This window comes from Myodes glareolus, chromosome 9, assembly GCF_982192425.1.
Source record: "Myodes glareolus chromosome 9, mMyoGla1.1, whole genome shotgun sequence".
Taxonomy (NCBI): Eukaryota; Metazoa; Chordata; class Mammalia; order Rodentia; family Cricetidae; genus Myodes; species Myodes glareolus.
The window spans coordinates 863,204-887,491 of NC_142034.1; the positions used below are offsets into that span (position 1 = coordinate 863,204).

The 24,288-nt window shown below is 48.3% G+C and overlaps 2 protein-coding genes across 5 annotated transcripts; one reads left to right on the forward strand and one right to left on the reverse strand.

Annotated features, from left to right (window-relative positions):
* The first annotated feature begins 301 nt into the window (after positions 1–301).
* Cybc1 (cytochrome b-245 chaperone 1) lies at positions 302–7,286 on the forward strand. The gene is made up of 6 exons (XM_048429330.3): positions 302–422; positions 2,269–2,310; positions 2,775–2,848; positions 3,601–3,697; positions 4,933–5,077; positions 5,411–7,286. The coding sequence occupies exons 1-6, from the start codon at positions 338–340 to the stop codon at positions 5,529–5,531; spliced, it is 564 nt and encodes a 187-aa protein (XP_048285287.1). The 5' UTR covers positions 302–337; the 3' UTR covers positions 5,532–7,286.
* Hexd (hexosaminidase D) lies at positions 7,215–24,257 on the reverse strand. Of its 4 annotated transcripts, none has more exons than XM_087909633.1 (14): positions 24,122–24,257; positions 23,041–23,174; positions 17,488–17,681; positions 17,199–17,308; positions 15,292–15,379; positions 14,171–14,335; positions 12,466–12,649; positions 11,580–11,651; positions 11,016–11,211; positions 9,834–9,916; positions 8,602–8,680; positions 8,425–8,526; positions 8,222–8,311; positions 7,215–7,614 (listed from the first exon to the last, which is right to left on the reverse strand). In XM_087909633.1, the coding sequence occupies exons 4-14, from the start codon at positions 17,249–17,251 to the stop codon at positions 7,374–7,376; spliced, it is 1,353 nt and encodes a 450-aa protein (XP_087765759.1). In that variant the 5' UTR covers positions 17,252–17,308; positions 17,488–17,681; positions 23,041–23,174; positions 24,122–24,257; the 3' UTR covers positions 7,215–7,373. The 4 variants fall into 4 exon arrangements, with proteins under 4 accessions (XP_087765759.1, XP_087765758.1, XP_087765757.1 ...); XM_087909632.1 differs by having other exon boundaries at positions 17,488–17,781; XM_087909631.1 differs by lacking the exon at positions 17,488–17,681 and having other exon boundaries at positions 14,171–14,323; positions 23,041–23,178; positions 24,122–24,254.
* Positions 24,258–24,288: the final 31 nt, after the last annotated feature.

Below are 24,288 nucleotides of genomic sequence, written 5' to 3' on the forward strand. Positions count from 1 at the left end.
AGAGTTTCTGGAAGACTCAGTTAAGGTGCCGGAAGCCTGAGAGTTGCTGGGGGCTAATAGAACAACTTCAAAACGAGGGTTCAGTCAAGGAAAGAATTCTCAGATGTGACTGTGACTTGGAACTGAGACCAGGCCTCACTTTCTGGGCTGTGTAGTCCTTTTGCCCATACATAATTGTGAGCTGAGATGGTCTCACGGAGAAAGGAGTTCTGGGTCTCCTGTGGGCTTTCCCTTGGCCTCCTGTAAGAGTGGGTGAGGTGCTATGTGTAGTGGTTGCAAACTTCAGCTGTGTCTTTCCCAGCTGAGTCTGCTGTGAAGTGAAACCCAGGTTCCAGGGATGTACATGCAGGTGGAGACACGAACCAGCACCCGCCTCCATCTGAAGAGGTCTCCAGGCATCCGATCTTGGTCCCTGCTGGTCGGTAAGGCTTCCCAGTTTTTCCCAATTCAAATCTTAAAAGTGATATAAACAGTTTCTTTGTATTTTATTAGAAGTTCTTCTCAATACAAGATCTGGTAGAGCATGTTTCATTAACCTTGGTGTGCCTTTCAGAGGACATGCAGGGTCCCCTTGCATGCTAGGCAAGCTCTCTTAACACTGAGATACATTCCAGCCTATCCTTCCCCCCCCCCCCCCCCTCTCTCTCTGGCTTTTTGAGACAGGGTTTCTCTGCGTAGCTTTGGAGCCCATCCTGGAACTCGCTAGGTAGACCAGGCTGGCCTCAAACTCACAGAAATCTGCCTACTCTGCCTCCCCAGTGCTGGGATTAAAGGCGAGCGCCACAACCTATCTGCTTTCTTGAGGTCACTAGTTTTTCTTCCATGTGACAGGTGATCATGGGTCCACATTTCTCCTTTTCCGTGTTTCCTTCACCTTCATAAGTGCTTAGCCTCCTGGACTCTCTCCCCCATCACTGCCTATCAGAAGTCTCTTGCATCTCAGGGACAGCTGCACTTGTGTGGGCTAGGCTGTGCAGAGTTGGAGGTGAAGCACTGGCTGTGACTTTGGCAGCAGCATCTCTGTAGTCTGTCCTTATGATTTGTGAAGGTTCTGCATGTTGTGCTCTGTGATGTGTTATAATTCTCTATGTAGTCTTCATTACTCATCACATGTGGGCGATACCTACATCTGTGTCATTTGCATTTTCATTGGGTTGCTGACAAGTCTGGTGAATGCCATGGATCGCATGTCCTGTTTTTATTTTTTAATTGTGTGTATGTGTATCCATGTATGGGTCTATCTATGCAGGTACATATAGATGCCCGTGGAGTCCAAGAGCATTAGCTCCCTGGAGCTGAAGTCACATGAGGTTGTGAATGGCCTGACATGTGTGCAGGCACCAAATGTTGTCAGACTTTTCTTTGGATCTCCAGCTCACAAATAACGAAATGGAAACTTATTGTGAAAGTTTGGCTTTTAGTTTAGGCTTGTCCCCAACTAGCTCTTATAACTTAATCTGCCCCTATTAATCTTCATTCTGCCACATAGCCTTTTTACTCTCCTCCATTCTGTATGTCCTACTTGGTCCTTTGCTAGCAAGTGCCTAGATTCATCCCAAGTTCCTTTCGCTGCCCAGAAGTTCCGCCTGTTGTCTCCTGTCTAGCTATTGGCTATTCAGGTTTTTATTAAACCAGTCACTGTGACACATCTTCACACAGTGTGATAAAATAACCCACAACAGTGCTGAGAACTGGGGTCCTTTGCAAAAAGCAGTCTATATTCTTAACCAATAAGGTACCTTTCCAGTCCCTTTGTTCATTTTTTAGTGATTTATTTTATGTATATAAGTACTCTATCTGTATGTATACCTGCATGCTAGAAGACAGCATCAGATGCCATCACGGATGATTGTGAGCCACCATGTGGGTGCTGAGAATTAAACTCAGGACCTCTGAAAGAGCAGCCAATGCTCTTAACCAGAGCATCTCTCCAGCCTCTTGTCCCCCATTTTTTTAAGTTCTTTTTTTTTTTTAAATGTACATTGGGGTTTGCCTGTATGTATTGTCTGTGTGAGTATTCTACATCCCTGGAACTGGAGCAACAGACAGTTGTGAACTGCCATGTGGGTGCTGGGAATTGAACCCAGGTCCTTTGTAAGAGTGGTCAGAGCACTTAACCACTGAGCCATCTCTCCAGCCCCTTGTCCCCCATTTTTAAACAAACTTCTTGGCTGTGTTACCAACTGCCCCTGAACAATCTGTCCTGCTATGAGACAGGCCTGCTTGTTGGGGGCTATAGTTAACAAGATAATCCTTCTCTCTCTACAGGAATATTATCCACTGGCCTGGCTGCTGCCTATTACAGTGGAGGTAAAGTATGCTATCCCCTTTAATTTCCTTGTACTTAGAAATGGGAACACACATACACACACACACACACACACACACACACACAGTGAGCAGTCCTGGTGTGTGTGGCCTTTGGGATGGCCTCTGCCTTGCCTTGAGAAATGACCACAGACAGTGTCTTGCATCTTAAATTTCTTCCTGTATAAAGTACCCCTGGAAGGAAGTTGTTTGGCGTTGGCCTGCCACAATGCCACAGGGAGGAATTATGTGTCCCGCACTATGACAAGGCTGTATAGATCTACCTATCTCCTAGATGGACCCAGGCAGAGTTTGGGATGCATATGTCTCCAGCAACCCAGGCAAGCAGAGAAACACAGTTGACTAAGCCTCTGACCTGAGCTAAAGGAAGGAAAGGGTGGGCTGGTAGGACCCTATGGACCTTGACTCCTTTAGCTAATGGGCTGATGTACTATGTCTGCTTGCAGATAGTCTGGGCTGGAAGCTCTTCTATGTCACAGGCTGCCTGTTTGTAGCTGTACAGAACTTGGAGGACTGGGAGGTAAGATGGCACAGCAACTCCCTTGCCATTTGAAGTGTCCGTCCCAGCCCAGAGGCACCTGGTTACCTGGAGTCAGCCCTTGACTTTGCTTGTAACATCCCTGGATTCTTCTAGAAGCTACTTGTTAACTGTTTTCACTGAGATTCTGTGTTCTGTGTGTGGGTTTTTTTTTTTTTTTTTTGTAGGCTTGCCTCAAATTCAAAAGTAAGCCTACTGCCTCAGCCTCTTGACAGGCATGAAGCACCACACTCAACTCACAGAAGTCTGCATAGTCCCTGGGCTGGACTGACTGCACAGGGCAGGGACCTGTGAGAACATGCAGCTAACTCACAGTTGGACCAGCTCCTGGGCTCTAAAGTTCAAGGGTTAGGGACTTCCTCTGACCATCCAGGACCTCACTGCAGGCCTAAGATAGTTAAAAGGAATCAGCAGAACTTACCTAGTACTAAGGGATGAACTTAGGTTCTCACACGTGCTGGGCAAGTGTTCTACCACTGAGCAGATACCCAGCCTGGTCTTGTTTTCATACAAGGAGAATGCCATCAGCTTTTTCTCATGTGCCCCTCACCCACAGGAGTACAAGAGGTCAGACACAGAAGCTGACCCTGGAAGAGAGCCCTGGAGGCTTTGGGGGTTGGGCTTCCACTGGGCAGCTTGAGTATCTGTGCCAGTGTGAGTGGGGAGGATGCCTCAGCATTAGCTGGGCCCTCTTCCTGGAGTTCTGTGTGTGGTTAGCATATATTGGTTTGCAGGAAGCCATTTTCAACAAGAGCACTGGGAAGGTCATCTTAAAAACGTTCAGCCTCTACAAGAAGCTGCTGACTCTTCTCAGAGCAGGCCATGACCAAGGTAAGAGTCGGTAGTTGTAATTTGGTGAAGGCTTGGGGAGGTCTGGATGGTTCACCTGCTCAGGGAATGACGGGCCTCGGACATATCCTGGCTTACACATACCCCGTCTTGCAGACTTAAGGACTCAGCGTATCGTGGAGGCTGGAAGCTCCTCTGCTCTCTGAGGTTGGGTGAGGGATGAGGGTAGTAGGGGTGGATCACCAGGCAGACCTAGCAGGGAGTCATCCTGTTCTTCAGGAACCACTTGGCCCCTCTCAGTCCTGAACACGATTCCTGTCAGCTATACGAGCCCTGCATGGGAGGATGGTCAGAGGAAACCTCCAGCCCTTGAGCTTCTGAGCTAGCCTATGAAGTAACAAAAGGTTCTCATAGGTCTCTTCCCTGTGTATTCAGCCCAGCCATTGTGCATTACAAACATGTGCAACCCACAGGACCCTCAGAGTAGGCTTTTAACATAAGGAGTTCGGCCCCAAGGACTTCAGGCCTCTAACTTGTATGGAGTGCTGGCAGTACACAGCCGGATGTGGCATTCAGATGTGGCAGTATACAGCCAATGAAGGCCAGAGCAGGTTTGTGGGGATGTGAGTTAGTGCACTGGCTGAGCTTTCCTGGCACATCCGAGAGCCTGTTCCACAGGCAGCAAGCCACAGGGTCAGCCCCATGTCATTGTCGCAGTGGGATGAGATAGGTTTCCCAGTGGCTGTTGGGAAAGTAGTATCAGCCATGCATTAGTTAGGCAACGGTTTTCCTGTGCAAGGAAATGGCAGGACTACCCCACTGGAACCAGATATGCTTTCCAGTGTTAGGTAAAATCAGGCAAAAGGTTAGCATGAAGATGGCAGCTTGGGCTTAGTGATCTCTTCTGTAGGATTGCTCAGGACAGCCAGCTTCTGCCTAAAACTGCAGGGGTGATGAGTCCCCTGGGTGTATTCTTATCCAGAAATTATTCTGGGGCCTGGCAGTGGTTGGAGGCAGAGGCAGGCGGATCTCCATGAGTTCAAGGCCAGCCTGGTCTACAGAGTGAGTTCCAGGACAGGCTTTAAAGCTATAGAGAAACCTAGTCTTAAAAAAAAAAAAAATCTTCTGGCCCCACAGTGCAGAATAAGGACTAGCCAATGCCTCTGTCACTGATGTCGCTCCTGTTCAGCAGAGCTGGACAGCCTGAGGCAGGCTGTCCTACGGCATAGGGGAGAGCATATGGATAACCGCCCATCTGTAAATCTTTCTGTCCCCAGTGGTGGTCCTGCTAAAAGACATCCAGGATGTGAATGTGGAGGAGGAAAAGGTCCGTTACTTTGGGAAGGGCTACACTGTGGTGCTCCGGTTCGCAACAGGCTTTTCCCATCCCCTTACTCAGAGTGCAATCATGGGCCGACGCAGGTAAGGGTGGTACAGAGCAAGATTGGGCATCCCTTGGTGTTTCTTGGGGCAGCAGGGGAGAAGCTGAATGTTTGTAGACAGGAATATGGGGCTGTAGGAAGGATGTATGTACTTAGGAGCAGCTTTGCTATGGGTATCTGTAGGGGAGGCAACAAAACAAGGTTGAGGCTGTTAAGAGTAGGACTGAGGCCAGAGATTCTGGGCCCATTTGGGACACCTGGGGTTGTTGTAGGTGTATGGTAGGGGATCAAACAGTGTGGGTCTTTGTGGTGTGTTACGGAATTGCACTTTTTCCATGGTGACCTGTGACCTGCTTTCTTGATGCTGGCCTAGTGATGTGGAAGCCATTGCCAAACTCATCACTAGTTTCTTGGAGTTGCACCGCCTGGAGAGCCCCTCAGAACGGTCCCAAAGCAGCGACAGTGAAGCCGATGGCCCTAGTGACCAAAGCTGACAGTGTGGAATGGCTGCTGGTAAATGCCACCCCTTTCTGACATGTCTCCAACTGACTTGCCAGTTATGATCTGTGCAGACAGATTTTGGGCATCTGACTGGCTCCTTGGGCAGTTCTTGTGTGGACCACCTGCCTTTTGCTTGTTTACGCTTCTACGCTTTGCAGAACCATGGGCTGGACATCTTCCACAACCCAGAAAGGCCGCATCTATCAGGATGCAGGAGGTGGGTACTACATCCAGAGGAGGGCAGCAAATTAGAAATGAGTGCCTTCTCCAGGGACAGACTACAGCTCCGGTTTAGGCCACAGCCTGGTTTGGATAAGCTCACCAAAGGGCATCCAAGGTATTAGATGCCAGTCTTTCTTCAGCGCAGCTCTGGTATCTGCCTTGAAGAGGCCCTGCCACCCCAGGCTACGTAGTCAAGGCTCCACTTCACAGTGAGAGTGACACCCACATGCATGTAAGGAGGACCCACTCCTTCTGTGCACAGTGGTGCCGACTTGTTATAGATCTTGATGTCTCCTCTCCCTGACCAGCCCTCCTCAAGATGAACATTCCTGGTGGTCAGGGGCTTCCCTGAAGGCAGCTCGAATGCTGAATGCCCGGGTGCTGCCTGGCTGCAGAACTCTGAGAAGTCAGAGTGCTGCTGACTGCCCTGGTTCCTGCCTGGGACCACTGAGATTCCAGCAGTGCTGTAGCACCACTGTTAGGAACAGAAGGCTCTCCCAACCCAAACCAGGAAGAAGCTGCCAGTGGGGGAAAGGCCACCTCTTCTGGTTTTCTGCAGCCTTTGAGAACCGGGAGCTCCTTTTCAGAAAAATTGAGGCTTAGCCTCCCAAGCCTTGAAAAGACCTGGGGAAGACAGGCACGTGATACACATCCCTACAGATCCCAGCCTTACAAGTGAGGCAGGAAGAAAGTTCAAGACCAGCCTGGGCACGGCCTCTTCTAACAGAAGCTGTTCCAGCCCCTGACGGCCTTCTCTGCTCTTCTAGCTCTCTGAGCTGACTCAAGTCCCTCAAAAGCACAGTGTTCACTAAGTTGCAGGAAGCTTGGCTTCCAGGCCGAAAAGCTGTGGACCTCTGGTCTACACACAGCCCCCAAAGCTGTGTGCCTATCCCTGGCCAGGTAGAACTGGGAAACTGAGGAGTTATAGAGACAAAGAGGTCAAGGCAGCCTTGGGGCCATTGTACTGGGTTAAACAGGAATAGTTAGGCCAGAACCTTTAACACGTCTTTTTAAAGTGACTGCTATCAGTTCTGACTTGGGGAATATGGTTGAACATGTCAAAGTGAGCTTTTTTGTTTTGTTTTTTGAGACAGGGTTTCTCTGTGTTTCTCTGGCTGTCCTGGAACTTGCTCTGTAGACCAGACTGGCTTTGAACTCAAGAGATCTGCCTACCTCTGCCTCCAAGTGCTGGGATTAAAGGAAGGCGTGTGCCACCACTGCCTGGCAGAATGAGTTTTTTCAACGGTCGAATTAGACCATTTTTTCTTCACAAATGAAAAGCTGTTGCGTTTTGACTTGTTGCCTACAGGCTTGTAAGGTACTTTAGACAAGGGGGGAGTCTGTCTCTTGGGTGCTGTCCTATCCCCTTCCTGTATTTCCCAGTGCTGGGACTCATTCCTGGGTGAAGGAACAAAGCCCCCTAGAGCCAGGTAGTGGCAAGAAGCTGATTCAGGTTTCTGCTAGTGGGGCTCCTGCTTCTGCTGGTCTTTTTATTTCATAATAAAGCTCTACATGCAAATTGCAAATGAGTCTTCATGTGCCTTTTCTGGGTTCTGCTTTGCCTAAGGTTACTATTTACAGTTTGGGAGCCTGTCTGCACAGATGTCCAGGGCTCAGCAGGAGTCTTGGTGTTGTCCAGGCTGATATGCAGGGCCCCAGCCCCTCAGGGGTTCTGAGCTGGGGGGTGGCAGCAGTGGGGCAGCCGCCTCACCCAGGTCCTGCAGCAGACCCTGCAGTCGCTGCATACTCGGAAGCACGTTCTCCTCCAGCCACTCCTCTATGGTGTCCGGGTAGAAGGCCAGCTGCAGGGCCGCCTCCAGCTGCTGCACAAGGCTGCTCCACCTGCTTAGAAGGCTGCGGGCAACAGCGGCGTGAGCTCAACTTGATGAGAATTCCTGCTAAAGCTCAAGTTTACATAGCTCAACTGATGTCCTCAGCCCCCAGGGCCAGTACTGCTCCATGCCTCAGTTTACCATTGGGACAAAATAAATGAACGACTGGTCATATTTTAGCAGTACCACTGTCTGGCATGAATGGATCATGCTACTGGCAGCACACTGGCCTCAGCACAACTGGATTCTTAGCCTAGCTTAGAGTCCTGAACCAGGAGAGGAAAGTGCAGGCTGCCTGGGGTTCCAGCCACAAGGGTGCTCAGCTAGGTTGTGCCAGGGAGTTACATGGCCACCATGGACCGTATGTGGCCTTATTTCAAAGATGAGTCTTGGGTCCATCTGAGTGGCTGATGATCTGTCTCAGGCCAGGAACCACTTAGCTTCTTGCTAATATTAGGGGCAGTGTTAATGAACAGTGACCTATCAATTCATCCAGGATCCACAGTGGTAGTATCTGGAGAACTTTCTTGCCTTAACACTGATAACCATAATCATGGCTACTGTGTGTGTTCATAAAGGGGAGATATTCCAGAGACTGAGCACTTGGGAGGATGTGATGATGTGGCTACCTGAGTGCCTCTGGCTGTATGTGCTGGATCATAACCGGGTGGATGAGCTTCCGCCTGCGGTGGTAGGGGCTGAACCAGCCAGTGACATACCTGGAGCAAATCCTGACAGTTAGTGAGCCAGCGGTGGGTAAGAGTAAACTGTGGGGAAACTTTAGAAGAGTCTTTGTAAAGAACAATGCCGGGAGAGAGATGGGGTGGCTTACCTGTTCCTTTCCAGAAGTGTATCCACAGAGCTGCGCAGGTGGAGGCTGACTTGTGTGACGAGGGCATGGATGTCACTGCCAGGGAAGGAGCCAGCTCCCTCACTGCCAGAGAGTCACACTGAGATAGGTGTTCCCCAGAGGATGGAGGGGTGGGGCATGTCAGTAGGATGGGATTACCTCACAGTATCCAGTATTTCCAGGCTTGAAACCCCAAGGAAGTGCTCCACTCTCTGCTTAACATCCCCAGCAAAGCCTCCTGAAACCATCCACAGGCAGAAGTGGTCAGAGAGGCCTGACCTTTGGGTGCTATGGGCGAAAAGGCACAGCATCTCAGGGGAACCCCAGTCAGGCTCACTGGCTGCTTTTTCATTGAGCATGTGAGAGAGATTTGTTTAAGATCGGGGGTGGAACTAAGAATGGTGTGGTGGTAGCAGCACTGTGTGCATGAGCCCGTGGCCTCACTACACAGTTCATGTTGCAAGTGTCCAGGTCATGGGAAGAGTGCTCTAGAGCACTCCAAACAAACTGCTGGGTGTGAGACCAGGGCAGACACACCTCCAAGTCAGCACAAGAGGCTGTCACAGGAAGCCAATGACAGATAGGTCCTTCTCTGTGTTGGGAGGCCTAGGTCCCAGTACAGTCATCCCTCAGAAACAGGAAGAGCTAAAGTCAACACCACTAACACCAATGACTTTTCAGTACTGGCGAGGGCTGTCTGCTTACTGTTTGCTAGTCTTTCTGCAACGAACAACTGACAGGAAAAAAAAAAGCTAAAATAAGACCACTTCTACATCTTTCCTCTACCCCATAGTTGTTAATGTTTTGGGGGGCTCTCCTGTCCATGTGGCCATCCTTTGAGCATTGTAAATTCCTACATGGTCTTATAATTTAAATGGGCATGGTTTACGTTACCAAGGCCCACTGCCTACACTTGTCTGAGCAGTGTCCATGCCTGGCTCCTGCAGCAGTGGGAGCACCCAGTTCTGCAGCCTGCATCTCAGGACACTTAGCACAGAGAACCTTCCGCATCTGCACCTGAGGCATGAATTTCTTATGTAGGTTTCCTAAGTCTGTGGGGCATGTCCGTTCTAGCTTCCTAGTCTACCCGTGGCTCAGACTAAGGATCTGGGTGTAGGCAATCCTGGACAGTGGCAGACTAAGGATCTGGGTGTAGGCAATCCTGGACAGTGGCAGACTAAGGATCTGGGTGTAGGCAATCCTGGACAGTGGCAGACGACAAGCTGACAAGCTGGTGGACAGACTGTAGACACGAGTCTTCTTCCCCTGTAAAGGACTGCAGTCCAGACAGAGCAGGCCAATGAATGGTCAAGGGAAACCAGCACCTGGTCTCCCACTTCCTGTCTGGCTAAGGGTAGGTAAAAGGCCTAAAACTGTTGACTGGAACATACCATGCACAAGTGACTGTAGACAGGCAGCCAGAGAAGGGATTCCCACAGGAAGCAGCTCACACAGCACAGAGAAGTGGTCGTACCTATGTCCAGAAGAAGTGTATTCAGCTCCATAGCCCTCAATTCATCTTATGATGTAGACGCCACGATCTGGGTACTCCTTCTCCTGTTTTGAGGGATTCCAAGGCTGAGACCCACTGTGGGCAGCCTGGTGTATCCGATTACCTGGATCATGGGACTTTACATTAAGTTTCTTATGAGGCCCCCAGGGAGGAGCCTGTGTGGGGAAATAGGCCCTGAGCACTTGGGTCCACTCCACAGTGTCCACCTGAGGTGGAGCATTTGTAGTCCTTATTGCCCCCTTTCTAGTACCAGTCTGCATCCTATCTATCCACCTCCTGCTTTCCCCTAAGGCCTAGGAGGTCAGCAGAGTAGAGTGGGCATCTGATCCCTCTGGTGCTGGGCAGAGAACCTCCTGGCCTGGTTTCTTTAGCTGTCAGGGGTAGAGAGGTGTTCCTCGAGTGTGACAGATGAAGGCTGATGAAAGAGCCAGGGACCAGAGATCACATCAGCCCCTCAGTTTTCCTTTACCTCTGTGAGTCACTAGCCACTGTGCAAGGCATAGGAAGGCTTCACTCTGTGTGAGTCTTGGTTTAACTCACACCCCAGTGCACTCTACTAGAATGGCGAATGCTTGATAAGTCTTCATGAACCATCGAGAATAGTAGACATGGACTGAAGCCATGAGCGACTATACAACCACACTAGACAACCTCACTTGGCTGAGAACCCTGCTCTGTAGACATATTTTGGAACCTGTGAAGGCTCCAGGGGACACCTTTCCAGCTCTTCTAGCAAAACTGCCAGCTTCAACTGGTCCAGCTCAAAGGTTGGAACCTGATGCTAGGATTTGGTCAGAACCAAAGACTGGGTTCATTCTATTTTTCAAAGGGTGTGACATCCTAAAAGAACCAGGACTAATCTTCATGTGGTATGTGAGACATACAGTATCATTCATGGAACATGCAAACCACAGAGACTAGAGGTCACGTGCTGTGGTTCTGAGCACTTTGGTGTTTCCTCAGCCACGAGGGAATGAAGACAATGAAGGGGCAAGGCCAGCACTAGACAGGCTGCCATCGTGGATGGGAACTGCTCTCCACACTCAGCCTGAGAGCTTACCTCTGCCAGCCAGTCAGAATGATTCCTTGCAGAGTATCCACTGGCCCACTGACTGCCACCTGGAGCCACTGCTCATGGTTTCTAACATGGTGCTCTATAGGCGGCAGGGCCTGACTCGCCCCTGTGGCCCCCTTGAAGGCACTGGCAGCCCACAGCCTCTGGAAGCCACACTCCTGGTACTTTCCCATGAGGAAGACTAGGTAAGAAAACAAGCAGATGAGCAGCTCTTACAGAGGAGCCCTGGACACACAGCCCAACCAGAGCAGCCCAGAGCCATGACTACCCTAGCAGAGAGGAGACTCCAACCATTCCCATATGGCCTGTGGTTTATCACTCATTGGGAACAAACATTTCAGGAAGAGCTGGAAAGAACCTGGGATGATCTGGAGCCAGCAGGGGATCTCATGCCAGCACAGGGGGCTTTGCATGGCCCTTCTGTTCCATGCTGGTCAGCCAAGCTAATGAGGTGCCTGTACTCCCAAGCTGAATAGTTCAGGTCACAGGGTCATGGAGGACTAGGAAACAATCATGCAGGCACATTCACCATGAGCAACTTGTACTAACTTTTGCTGTGGACATCCAGGTCAGCTCCATAGTCCCAGAGCACGGGCTCTACCAGATGAGGTACCCCAGATGCTGTCAACAGAGCAAAGCCATGAGTGTGGGAAAGACCACTCAGGTCACCCCCTACTCCTTACACATATTTGTTTTATACAGGGGTACAGGGGTCTCACTTTGCTGCCCAGGCTGGCCCTGAAATCTAATCCTCTTGCCTCACCTTCCTAAGTACTGAGATAATAGTCATGTGCCACCATGTTCACCTCTGGCAAATTCGTTTAATGTGGGAAAATAAACGTCTTCTCAGGTCTAGTGGGTTCTCAGTACAGCTTACAGCTGTGATAGGCTTTTGGCCGTAAATACCAGAGCTACAAATAATGTTTGTAGCTGCTTGCTTTTGTGAGGAGGGATTCCTACACTCTCCTCCGAGCTGCTGGCTTTGCAGCCTCAGGGAACTGGAATACATCTCTAATAGGAGCTGATTCTAATTCACTAATGTAAAACATACACTAGCCTGACAGAATGTAGGCACAGCTGGTCCTGGATCTCTGCACTGAGCCTCGGGGTTCAGTGGAGCTAGGTGATGTATGTAAGTGCTGTCTCCCAGGCTGGAGAAGGCACTCTACAGCTTTCATCTACAAGGCTGGTCACAGAGTACACATGGGGCTGTTAGAAGCACTGAACAGTCCCACGGCCCCTCTGGGCCTTCTGGCAGCCACACCAATTTCTGGCCGCACTCTTGAAAGACTGTATGGTGACTTGAAGGGAGGATTAAACCCAGCATTTTCACTGGAGCACACACATTAAGAGCCCACTTCCCACTTCCAAGGCCTCTGGAACTTGAGGTCTTGGGCAGCCACATGTAAGCCCCCATCCACCAGGCCCTGCCGACCTTTTAGCTGTTCCTGGGGGATGTCCCGTAGCATGTCATCCCACACCAAGGGTGTCGTGCCAGGGTGCTGTGCCAGCACATGGCTGGCTACTGCCTGCACGTGGGACAGACACAATTTCGCAAGGCTGTTCTGTTCCTGCTGTAGCCACTGTTTTGAGGTCTCCCCCTCGCCCAAGTAGTAGACCTAGGAGGAAGAAACAGGATGGGATTGCATCTGTTGCCGTCTTACATCCACAGGATTCACACCGGTCTTGAATCTTGGACAGAGGAGACTAAGAAAGGAGCTCAGCTTCTTGGTCTTTTGGGTTCAAAGCAGCCTCCCAGTGCAGGGTTAGAGGTGGCAGCCACCATGTCCAGCTCTAATTTTCTTTTAAAAGTGGAAATTTCAGCCGGGTGGTAGTAGTGGTGCATGCTTTTAATCCCAGCACTTGGGAGGCTAGAGACAGGAGGATCTCTGTAAGTTTGAGGCCAGCATGGTCTACACAGCAAGTTCCAGGACAGGCTCCAAAGCTACACAGAGAAACCCTGTCTTGTGGCGGGATGCAGGTGGGGGAGGGATCTCAGAGTTGAATGCCTACAAACCCAGGCTGTGGTCTTTGTCTCAGAGCTCCTCCAGTACTGCCCCACGTCTGGAATCTAGCCAGATAGGAAGAGGGGTAGAGGCTAGCCACCGGGCAGGCTAGGTAGGAGGACACACCACAGAGACCCCAGGGGAACATTTTTCCCAAATAGTGTTTCAAGATCCAAACACTTTCTCCTCTCGACACCTCAAACTGCATTTCTTTTGCTAGAACAGTTTGAAAGGGCATGGATTTGTTCACGGCTGGGACTGGCTCTGTCCCTGCAGGAGGAGGAGGAAGTAAAGAAGTCTGTCCCTCTAGAAGTAGTGACATCTGGTATACGGGGTACCTTGCTTGGGCTATGTAGGACTGCCCTATGCCAGGTGACACTCCTCTCCAGAGATGTCATCTAGAATAGGTCCCTAAATAGGACTATCTCCTTGGCAATCCCTGCCTTTATTCTTTAGTATTTGGACTATTTCTCTATTTAAAAAGAATCCACAGTTCCTGGCACATGCCTATAATTCTAGCGTTTGGCAGGTTGAGGCAGAAGAATCAAAAGTTCAAACCAGCCTAGATAATGTAATGAAACTGTATCTCAAAAATTTTTAAATTAGGGGCTGGAGAGATGGCTCAGTGGTTAAGAGCATTGCCTGCTCTTCCAAAGGTCCTGAGTTCAATTCCTGGCAACCACATGGTGGCTCACAACCATCTATAATGAGGTCTGGTGCCCTCTTCTGGTCTGCAGACATACACACAGACAGAATATTGTATACATAATAAATAAATAAATATATTAAAAAAAAATTTTTAAATTAAATTAAGCCAAAAGAAAACAAAGAGGGGGCTGGAGAGATTGCTCAGAGCACTGGAAGCTCTTCCAGAGGATCCAGCTTTGACTCCCAGCACCCACAGGGTGGCTCACAGCCATCTGTAATTCCAGTGCCAGGCAATCCTGACACTCTCTTCTGGCCCCTGTGGGCACCAGGCACACACAGACAAATATGCAGGTGAAATATTCATACACATAAAATAAATAAGTAAATACAAAAAAAAAGAGAAAAGAAAAGAGAAAGAAGCCATGACATGAGATAGGGTGTCTTTGAAGAAAAGAGGCTGCAGACCTTGAGAGCAAAGGTACTCACCTCATCACAGCCAATGTGGAGCCACCGGACACCCCTGTGTAGCGCCATGATCTGGTCAATCATATCTTTTACCAATGCTAGCGACTCAGCCTCATGAGGGTTCAGGGTGTTGGGGAAGAGAGCCACTTCACGGAGGTGTGCAAATTCTGCATGCTTTAGCACAAACTATGGCGAGACAAGGACAGAGGGAAGCTGGTGCTTAAGGACCCTGGTCCCCATGATGTCCCTGGCAAGAGTTCCAAGCTTATGTTGTTTAATTGACAGTGTGCCTGAGGGCCAGCTGGGTGGCCTGCAAAGATGACTCCTGTCTCTTCCAGATGTCTGCAGCTGAGAAAACTTGAGAGCCCGCAGGGCAGTAGCCTCTACCTCTGCTTGAGCTGGGTTCTAAACCCTCTAGCTGGTTCCTCAGCAGCCTCTTCCTTTCCCTCTTCCCTTCCCCCCTCCTTCTCTGTCTCCGTGGTGTTGGGACTTTAACGCAAGGCCTTGCACGTGTAGTAAGTTACTTTACTAGATGACTTACTAGTATCTCTAACTGTGCTGGATCGCTAGCTTCTTTTTACGTACACGGGTGTTTTGCTTGCTTGGGTTAGGGGTCTGGGCACCACATATGTCTAGTGCCCATGAGGCCAGAAAGAGAGCATTAGATCCCGTAGAACTGGAGTCACAGGCAGTTTTGAGCAGCCTTGTGCGTGCTGGGAATCAAACTTAGGTTCTCTGGAGGAGCAGCCAGTGGTCTTAACAGTTCCAGCCCTCCAGTCCTCTTTTCTTTTTAAATTTTATTGTAGAGGAATGAATGCAACTGCATCCTACAAGCCATTAAATCAACACCAGGTTTGCTTCTCAGTTGTCTTACACATGAGAAATAATTTTGAATACTGGTAAAAAGACACAAGCAGAAAATGGAAGACTTCCTTCCTTCCTCCCTCCCTCCCTCCCTCTCTCCCTCTCTCTCTCCTTCCTTCCTAGCAAAGCTGCCCTGACCAAGAGTGTGCTCTCTGGCTGCTGACAACAGGGGTTCAGGCAGCATGCCTATGCCTATCCTGTCAGGCCCTGCTGCCTCACACTGGAGCCCAAACCCAGTCTCTGAAACCCACACTGGTAATTTTCACTCCTCTGCTCACCTCCATGTGTCCAAACGTCTGCACCAAGGGAACCACTTCCAGCTCACTGAGCTCGGCCAGGCGCAAGATCTCTGCAACTTCAGAGGGGCTGGAGTGGTAAGAGCACAGAGGCCTGTGTCAGTCCAGCCCAGTCCTTCCCTCCCTTTGCATCTTATACGGACTGGTCACAGGGTCATCCTGCACCTGCTTTTATACAGCCCTTAACCTAAGAAAGGGTCCCTTCAGCCGCCCCCCCCCCCTTATTTTACTCTGAAAGACAAACAAATGCTCACTGTTTGGAAAGCAGCAGAGCACAGTGAGCAGACAAACCTACACCAGGCACAGATGCACTGGAGAACTGGGACACCCAGAGCCATACTGCCCTCTAGCGTGTGGTCACTTCCCATTCCTCCAGCCAGAGGCTGGCTTCCCTCTTCCCACAGCCACAGAACATGGCCTTTGGTTTGTTTGGGACTTTTTGAAACAGGATGACAGTCCATGCTCCTGCCTGGGCCATTCGAGACTAGCATTATAGGCAGTTATCCCATGCCTAACTAAAGAATCAGCAATGACCACACCTATACCCCCTGATCCGCTGCTTGGGATCAAACCCAATACCTTGTGTATGCTAGGCAAGCACTCAATCACTGAGTTACGTCCTAAGCTTCACCAGTTCAGTAACTAAAATGACATTTCAAATTTGTTTTAATCTTGATTTCTATGAGAGGCTTAGTATTTTCCCACCTGCCTATACATTCCAAGGTTCAAATCAAACTGTGAGAAGCTGGGGAGATCATTCAGTGGTTGAAATGCCTGTTACATAAGAAAGAGAACTAGAATTCAGATCCCTGGACCCCAGTAAGTGCTGGGCGAGCATGGTGGTTCATCTGCATTCCCAGTGCGCAGAAGGCACAGACAGGCAATCCCAGACCAAACTGGCTTGCCAGACTAGCCAAAATGGTGTGTTCTGGATTCAACTAAAGACGCTGCCTTAATAAGTAAAGTGAGAGCGATAAAGACTTGGGATGTCGGGCCTCCACATGTGCTTGCACACATCCATCCAGACACACGTGAATGCAAAAACACACACACACACACACACACAGGATATAGACATACAAACACATGAGAAAAAACATCCAATTGTGGCCTTAAAAGCAGCCCAGTCCCAGCTGTCCCATGTCTTCCCCATAGGTCAGAACAAGTGTTCATTTTCTCTTTTTAAATGCTTCTTGATTACCTTAAATGAGTATGTTTTACTTAAAAAATACTTCCTGCATGTGTGTGTGGGCTCACGTTCTGTGTGTGCCTGTGCCTGTGGGAACCTGAGGAAGTTAGAGGAGAACATTGGATTCCCTGGAATTACAAGTGGTTGTAAGTCACGACATGAGTCCTGGGAACCAAACCCAGACCTTCTGTAAAAGCAGTAAGTGCTCCTAAACACAAGGACATCCCTCCAGGCGCTCAATGTTTTACTTAAATCAATTTTTTTTTTGTATGAGTGTTTTGCCACAGTTTTGTTTGTTTTTTCTCTGTGTAAAAACCCTGGCTATCTGGAAACTCATTTATAGTTCCAGGCTGGCCATGAACTCACAGAGATCTACCTGCCTCTGCCTTCCAAGCACTGGGATTAAATGCTACACCATCACCGCCCTGCCAGCTTTGTTTCTGAGACAGGATTTCACTCTGCAGCCGAAGCCGATCTTTGACTTTCAACAATCATTCTATCTCAGCCTCCCAAGTCAGCCACCACACCAGGCTACATGTTTTAATTTTGTAACCAACTTATATAAATAAAGACATATGCTTAGAAAGTCAGAAAAGGAATGTAAAACATTAGATTCCAGTTATCCACCCACAGCTCTGCACAAGCCATCCTTCTTGGAGGCCCTCAGGCCCCACTTGGCATCCTCCGCTAGCTTTGGTACCTGTACGCATGTTTGGCCCTCAGCAGCAGCAGGCGGCCCTCGTAGGGAAACATGTCTTCATACTCAAGGAGGAGACCATTTGCACCGAGTGCATGGAATAAGGGAAAAACCTGGAGGGAAACAGGGCGTTAAAAACGTGGCAATCTGAACAACGAAGGACTTAGCTAAATGTGCACCTTTTTCCTTTCTCAGTTTTGGAGAAACTGATATTCATATTTCTCTCTTACAAACTTTAAATCTGGAATGTGTATTTGATCTTTGCCTAACAAATTCTTGGTTAACAACATACCTATTTAGCACAGGACTGTAATGTGCCATTCAACAGTTGTTACCAAAGAAAAATGAATTCCAGTGGTTCAGCCCAGGGAGAACTTGTGCCAGCTGGGAGTCATCCTGGAGCCAGGCCAGAGGGGCCTAATGCTAGAGCCTGTGTGCTCTAGCAGCAGGGGGCGCCGAGAGCAGCTCTGGAGATGAGGTCAGCCTCTAGGGAGGAAAAGCAGGTGGGGTGTGTCCAGAGGAAGGTTGGAAGTCTCAAAGTTTGTTTCTCTCTGTTCTGTTAGGAATATTTCCTAACGTGAGCTCCCTGCCAACACAAAATTCCCAATCAAGCCAAATCAAGAAAGATCCAGGTTTAATGGGAGTTCTGCACTCTCGGGTGGCCCCAGGGGAAAACTGGAAAACTGCAGGAGCGCGACCCCCCCCCCCCCCCCCCCCGAGGAAGAAAGGGAGACCACATGCTTCTCTTTGGGGTGGGGGGGGATCACTTAAATACCCTGACCCCACCTCCAGGGAGGAGTCAGGACCTGGCCTACTGGGATTTGGAGTCCAGACCAGGCCTGGGGACTGGGATAGAAGCGAGGGGCAGGGGCCTATGCTCCCAATTTGACACTCCAGACTTCCTTCCCGATTTTTATGTGATGCTGCGTAGGAATTCCCTATCTTTGGGAGGTTTTGGACCTGTTTATTCCTTCTACACAGACTAACTGGGAATTTTTTTTTTCTGGTCTGAGGTCAAGGCTAGTGATTTTAAAAACAAAACAAAACAAAAACAAAACCCACAATGTAGGCACTATTTGAGGAAGCTTCTATCCATATTCTAAACAGCCATCAGTCTCCAAATAAGGATTCAAATGTTTTCTGTGCCACATAACATGTTTTCTTTCTTTTTGAAACATTTTATTGGTGTTTTGCTTATATGTATGTCTGTGTGAGGGTTCTGGATCCTGCAGTGATAGTTAAGAGCTGCCATATGGGTGGTATGGATTGAATCCTCTTCCAGAGGACCAGCCCCAAACAGGAAGGTACTAAAGCATGCCGAATCAACGAAATCAGTTCAGGACTGAAAATTAGCCGTGGATGAGTCACAAAATGGGTATTAAGTGATTACAAATCACAGAGGCCATCTGACCATTGAGAAGTAATCTAACTCAATGATCCAAATTGAGATAAAGTGGAATGATGGTGAATGGATCTGTTTCCCCAGTGTTCTTGCCTCTAGCTTCCTCTTTGCTCTGCGCTTATGGGCTGGGAAAGACCATTTGTTGTACAGATGTCTGAGAGCCTGAGACTAGGGAGGCGGAACCTCACAGACACAGGAGACTCTGGGCTTTCATGTCTTAGATAGTTCGGAGGTTTCACTGTTGAGCTGTGTAAACATATATCGTAAGCTAATGTTCATTTTTCTCTTGGTATGGAATACTTTTTTGTTGTTTTTCTGTGTAACAGCTTTGGCTGTCCTGGAACTCACTTTGTAAACTAGGCTGACCTTAAACTCACAAAGATCTGCCTGCCTGTTTGCAGTTTTCTCTTTAAAATCTCTTTACCCTGAAGCCTGGTTCTCCCTAACCCCTGTGCCAGTGTCAGATTATGATCTGAGTTAGCTAACGGTGTAATCAATACACCCCAGTATGTTTGCATCGGATACCAGCTCTGTGGTGGTCTTGTTTGGGGGTTCCATGTGACAAGGTATACCTTACAAGGGCTGATGAGATTACAGATATAAATCGTAACCCCAGCCCCTCAGATTAAATTTTTTTCTTTTAACATTTAAAGGGTGTGGGGGCCACAGTGCCTATGTAAAGATCAGAAAACTGGGGACATGGTTCTCTTCTTTCTTTATAAGGGTCCAGGATAAAACTCATGTCATCAGGCTGGTAGGACCCGTCATTCACTAGCCCCTTGAGCAGATTTTTGGTTTTTCAAGACAGGGTCTTTCTGTGAGCCAGTGCTGGTTGTCCTGGAACTCACAGAGAACTGACTGTCTTTGCTTCCTGCTTATATAAGGTTTTTTTTTTGAGACAGGATATCATACTGCACTCCAGGCGGCTCTAGAACTATGAAGCCCACACTTGCCTCTTCCTGTATCAGCCTCTCACTGATAACAAATACTGTGTTTTGATTTCAAAATTATTTGCTAAAATTTATTTGCTGAAAATCACCGACATTTGTTCTCCATGGGTCTCAAAATGGTTCTGATTACATTCTCAAAAGTCCCTTAGCATATCTACATTCCTGAAGCTGGTCGTTAGCGACAGTCAAGTTAGAAATATTACATTTGTTTATGTGCGTGTGGACAGAGGACACCCTGCAGGAGTCAATTCTGTCCTTCCATCTGTGGGGCCTAGGGACCACATTCAGGTTGTCAGGTTTAGTAGCAAGGGACTTTATCCACTAAGCCATCTCGCTGACCATGTCTTTAAAAGCCAAGTTTCATTCTCTGGGCAAGAACATTTCCAAAACGGCACCGGAGGGGGCACATCTGACAGGAGTTCAGATGGCACTGGCCAGAGCCGCCATGGACCCTCTTCCCAGGTGGTACTGCCCGAGTTATTGCAGCTAGCATGTCAGGAGGATTACTAAGTGAGAGCTCTCCTTTTTTCTTCCTCCTCCCCTTTTCAGTAGGAGGGGTATGATATGTGTCGAAACAGGGGCTCTCATGTAGTAAAACCTGTCCTCAAAATCACTATGTAGCTGAGGATGACCTTGAACTGACCTTCCTGTCTCCACCTCCTAAGTGCTAGGATCTGGTCTGTCACAAACCACCTTGCTTGCTTTCTCCCTCCCTCCCTTTCTCTTTCTTCCTTCCCTTCTTCTTCTTTTTTTTCCCCCCAAGACAGGATTTCTCTGTAGTTTTGGAGCCTGTCCTGGAACTAGCTCTTGTAGACCAGGCTGGCCTTGAACTCACAGAACTCTGTCTGCTTTTGCCTCCCGAGTGCTGGGATTAAAGGTATGCGCCACCACCACCAGGCACCTTTCTTTCTTTCCTTTTGTATTATTTACTTTTATCTTATGCAGAATTAAGTCTTCCTTCCTTTTCCTTTCTTTTGTATTATTTATTTTTAGCTTATGCAGAATTTATTCCTATAATGTATGCTTTTGTTTCTTCAGTTTTTTTGGGACATCTTTTCCTTCTTCACAGCCACCTCCTCTAGCTTAGAAACAATGTGGTCCTTTTTAGTGAGGATCATTTAGATATTGAGGTGGAGGGGTTATATGGGTTAATCCCGTATGGGCTCTGTAACTAGGCTGTGTATCTCAGGTACTTTGCCTACTTGGATATATTTAATGATTAGACAGCACTTTTAAGCCCTCAGTTCATCAATGCTCTGCATTTTTGAGACAGGGTCTCATGTAGCCCAGGCTGACCTTGAATTTTCTATATAGTTAAAGGTGACCTTGAACTCCTGAACACCCCCCCCCCCACACACACACACCGTTTCCACTTCCTAAATGCTGACTACAGGCCTCGCCTCTCATCTCTTATTCTGCTGGCCACCTGGAACCTGTTCTGTAGACCAGGCTAGCCTCAAACTTAGAGATCTACTTACTTCTGCCTATTGAATGCTGGGATTGAAGGATGTGCTCCATCACTGCCTGCTATTTCCTCTGCATTTTTCAAAAAAAAATTATTTATTTATTTATTTAATGTATATGAGTGCTCTATCTGCACGTATGCCTATATGCCAGAAGAGGGCATGAGATTTAACTATAGAAGGCTGTGAGGCACCATGTGGTTGCTGGGAATTGAATTCAGGTCCTCTGGAAGAGCAGCTGGTACTCTAACCACTGAGCCATCTTTCCAGATATTGTTCTATATTTTTTGTTCTGTTTTGTTTGTTTTTCAAGACAGGGTTTCTCTGTGTACAGCCCTGGCTGTCCCGGAACTCACTCTGTAGACCAGGCTGGCCTCAAACTTAAAGATCCGCCTGCCTCTACCTCCTGAGTGCTGGGATTAAAAGCGTGTGCTAGCACCACCACCCAGCCCCTGCTGAGCTGTTTCACCAGCTCTCCATCACCACATCTTTATTTTTCAAGTGTTTTATGAGACAGGGTCTCTGTGTGTAACAGCCCTGGATGTCCTGGAATTTGCTCTGTATACTCAGAGATCCACCTGTCTCTGCCTCCCAAGTGCTGGGATTAAAGGTCTTTACTACCACTGCCAAGCACCACCTCTTGAGACAATGTCTCACGTAGGTCAGGATCAATGCTGGCCTTGACCTCCTGAAGCTCCTGTCTCTACTTCCCCAGTACTGGGATTACAGATGATTGCTACTATGTTCATGCTGAAGAATGTATTGGTATTCTAGGACTGTTGTTAAGAATTGATCACACATGAAATAGCCTCAAATAACAGGAATTTTCTCTCATAGTTCTGGAGGCCAGGAGATAGCAGGGCCTGCTTTCTCTGAAGGCTTCATGGGAGAGTCCTTCTTGCCTCTTCCAACTTATGGTAGTTAAAACTATCCTTCATGTTCACTGATCTGTGATATTGTTCCCGTCTCTGCTTCTGTTGTCACAGGGTGTCCTTCTTGCATGTCTTTTCCTCTTCCCTGCGTCTAAAACCTCTGCTTCTACCTGAGTTTAGATCCCCAACAGTTATGTAAAAGCTAGGTATGGGGGTGTATGCCTGTAATCCCAGCACTGGCAGGGTAGAGACAGGCAGATTATGGGGTTTATCTGAAATGGTGAGTTCCAGGTTCACTGAGAGATCCTGTTCCCCCCCCCAATACAGTGATAGAGGAAACCATCTGTTGTTGACCTCTGATCATGGGTGATACAGTGTGCTTCCCCAAAACATATACCTCACACACAAGTCACCTTTTTTTGAACAGTAACTCTTATTTATTTATTCATTTATTTTTTTTAAGATTTATTTATTATGTATACAGTGTTCTATATGCCTGCAGGCTGGAAGAGGGCACCAGATCTCATCTTGGATGATTGTGAGCCACCATGTGGTTGCTGGGAGTTGAACTCAGGACCTTTGGAAGAACAGTAAGTGCTCTTAACCTCTGAGCCATCTCTCCAGCCCCTATTCATTTAACTTTTACGTGTGTTGGTATTTGGCCTGCATGTATGTCTGTTTGAGGGTGTCAGCTCCATTGGGGCTTGAGTTACAGACTGTGGGTGCTGCCATGTGGGTGCTGGGAATTGAAACTGGGTCTTTTGGAAGAGCTGCCAATGCTCTTAAATACGGAGTCATCTCTCCAGCCCCTTAATCCACCTTTCTTATTCAGACTCACAGAAATCAAGTATGACCTCATCTTAACTGGCCAACTCTACATGGACTGTTTTCGGGTCAGGTCACTGTACAGGCACTAAGTGTTAAGACTTGAATTTTTCTTTCTGGTGGATACAGTTCAGTACCAACAAAGACATTATGGTTTCTTCTGTTCTTTGTGCCATCCTGGTTGTTCTGTCTGGTTTTGAGGGGCAATGGGAGAAAAAGAAAAATCTATGCTCTGTTGCCACCCTGCCTGATCCAGAATCCCCACAGTTATGTCACCAGTGCCCATTGCCACAGAGGAAAAGGTGATTATCTAGAGGCAAACGGAGTCCTTACCTCAGAGAGGTACGAAACTTTCGGAGGTGCTCCTTTAAGGTCCAAATGAACGAATCTCATCTTAAATGGCGTGGCACGTGACATGTTGATTTTTTTTGTGTGAATTATTATAACAGGATCTTCGTTTGGGACTTCTTCCTGGTGGACAGAACTCAGGTTACAACCAGGAGCAGAGGAAGCCTCTCTCCCTTTCTTTTTCAGTTCTGATAACAGCCAATTTTGCTCCATTACACCAGAGGAAACTCATTTTACTAATATAAAAATGAACCGAAAAGTTCATTTCCATATTCAAATATAGTATTTGTGTATTGCCCCCAAATAGAAAACTACTGATTTCCTTGTGAGATAATTATGATTTATAGCAACCAAAAAACTCTGCAGGCCCAGCAGTGGTAAACACCTGTAACACCTTTCCCACTCCATCCCCACCCGAGGAGGGAACAATGGAAGTTTAAGGTTTGCCTGGGCTATAAAGGAAAGTCAAGGTTAGCCTTGGCAACTTAATGAGACCCTGTCTCCATATTAATAAGTAAAACAAAATCCGGGGATATAGTTTAGTGATACAACACTTGTCTAGCACGCATAAGGCCTTAGGTTCAATTCCTAGTACTGAAAACACACGGCAATGATAATTGGGATAGGAAGTGTGGCTAGCTCCATGATACAGCACTTGCTCCCTATGCCAGAAGCCCTGGGGATAATAATAATTTGAAAAGGGAATAAACTTTACATATATCGGAGCTAAGTGTAGTTTGCATTAAAATTAATTTCCGGATGATACTGAAGCTGCCAGGAAATTAAAGAAACAGTTGTACACCTTTTACAAAACCATAAAGGATTATTAAGGAAAGGAGTTAATGCATTCTGTTCCATGATTTCACCTGCTGCAAGGATTCAAAGCCATAGCCTTAGGGGCCCCGACCCGCCCACTCGCAGCCAGGAAATACTTGTCCAAGAGGCAGGTCTGGCAGTTCAAAGTCCCTGACCGGATTCTCAGTGCAGCTTTGGGGGAAGAGGTTGGCGGCCGTGGGAAACAGGCCATCCTGGCACAGCCCACCGTCCGACTGCGGGTTTGACTCACCCACGCCGGAGCCTCAGGACTGCTCGGCACCGCTCCGGGGGTACGCGCACCTCCGAAGGCGCCCCGGAGCAGCGGCGCCCAGGGCCGAGAAGGCCCCGCCCCCCCACTCGGCCTCCGATTGCTCACGTCTGGCCGCGAGCCGACCGAGGGCCGAGCGCGTCGCTCCC

What these genes read in the sequence shown, in the direction of transcription:
- Hexd (XM_087909630.1), bottom strand. Translation starts at nt 23,124, where the DNA reads ATGTCACGTGCCACGCCATTTAAGATGAGATTCGTTCATTTGGACCTT. An exon ending in AGACGTTTGGACACATGGAG is followed by an intron (nt 14,336 to 15,291) that starts GTGAGCAGAGGA and finishes GTCTCGCCATAG; the next exon opens with TTTGTGCTAAAGCATGCAGA. An exon ending in CCCCCAGGAACAGCTAAAAG is followed by an intron (nt 11,652 to 12,465) that starts GTCGGCAGGGCC and finishes CTCTGTTGACAG; the next exon opens with CATCTGGGGTACCTCATCTG.
- Cybc1 (XM_048429330.3), top strand. Translation starts at nt 338, where the DNA reads ATGTACATGCAGGTGGAGACACGAACCAGCACCCGCCTCCATCTGAAG. An exon ending in TGCTGCCTATTACAGTGGAG is followed by an intron (nt 2,311 to 2,774) that starts GTAAAGTATGCT and finishes GTCTGCTTGCAG; the next exon opens with ATAGTCTGGGCTGGAAGCTC. An exon ending in CAGAGCAGGCCATGACCAAG is followed by an intron (nt 3,698 to 4,932) that starts GTAAGAGTCGGT and finishes TTCTGTCCCCAG; the next exon opens with TGGTGGTCCTGCTAAAAGAC.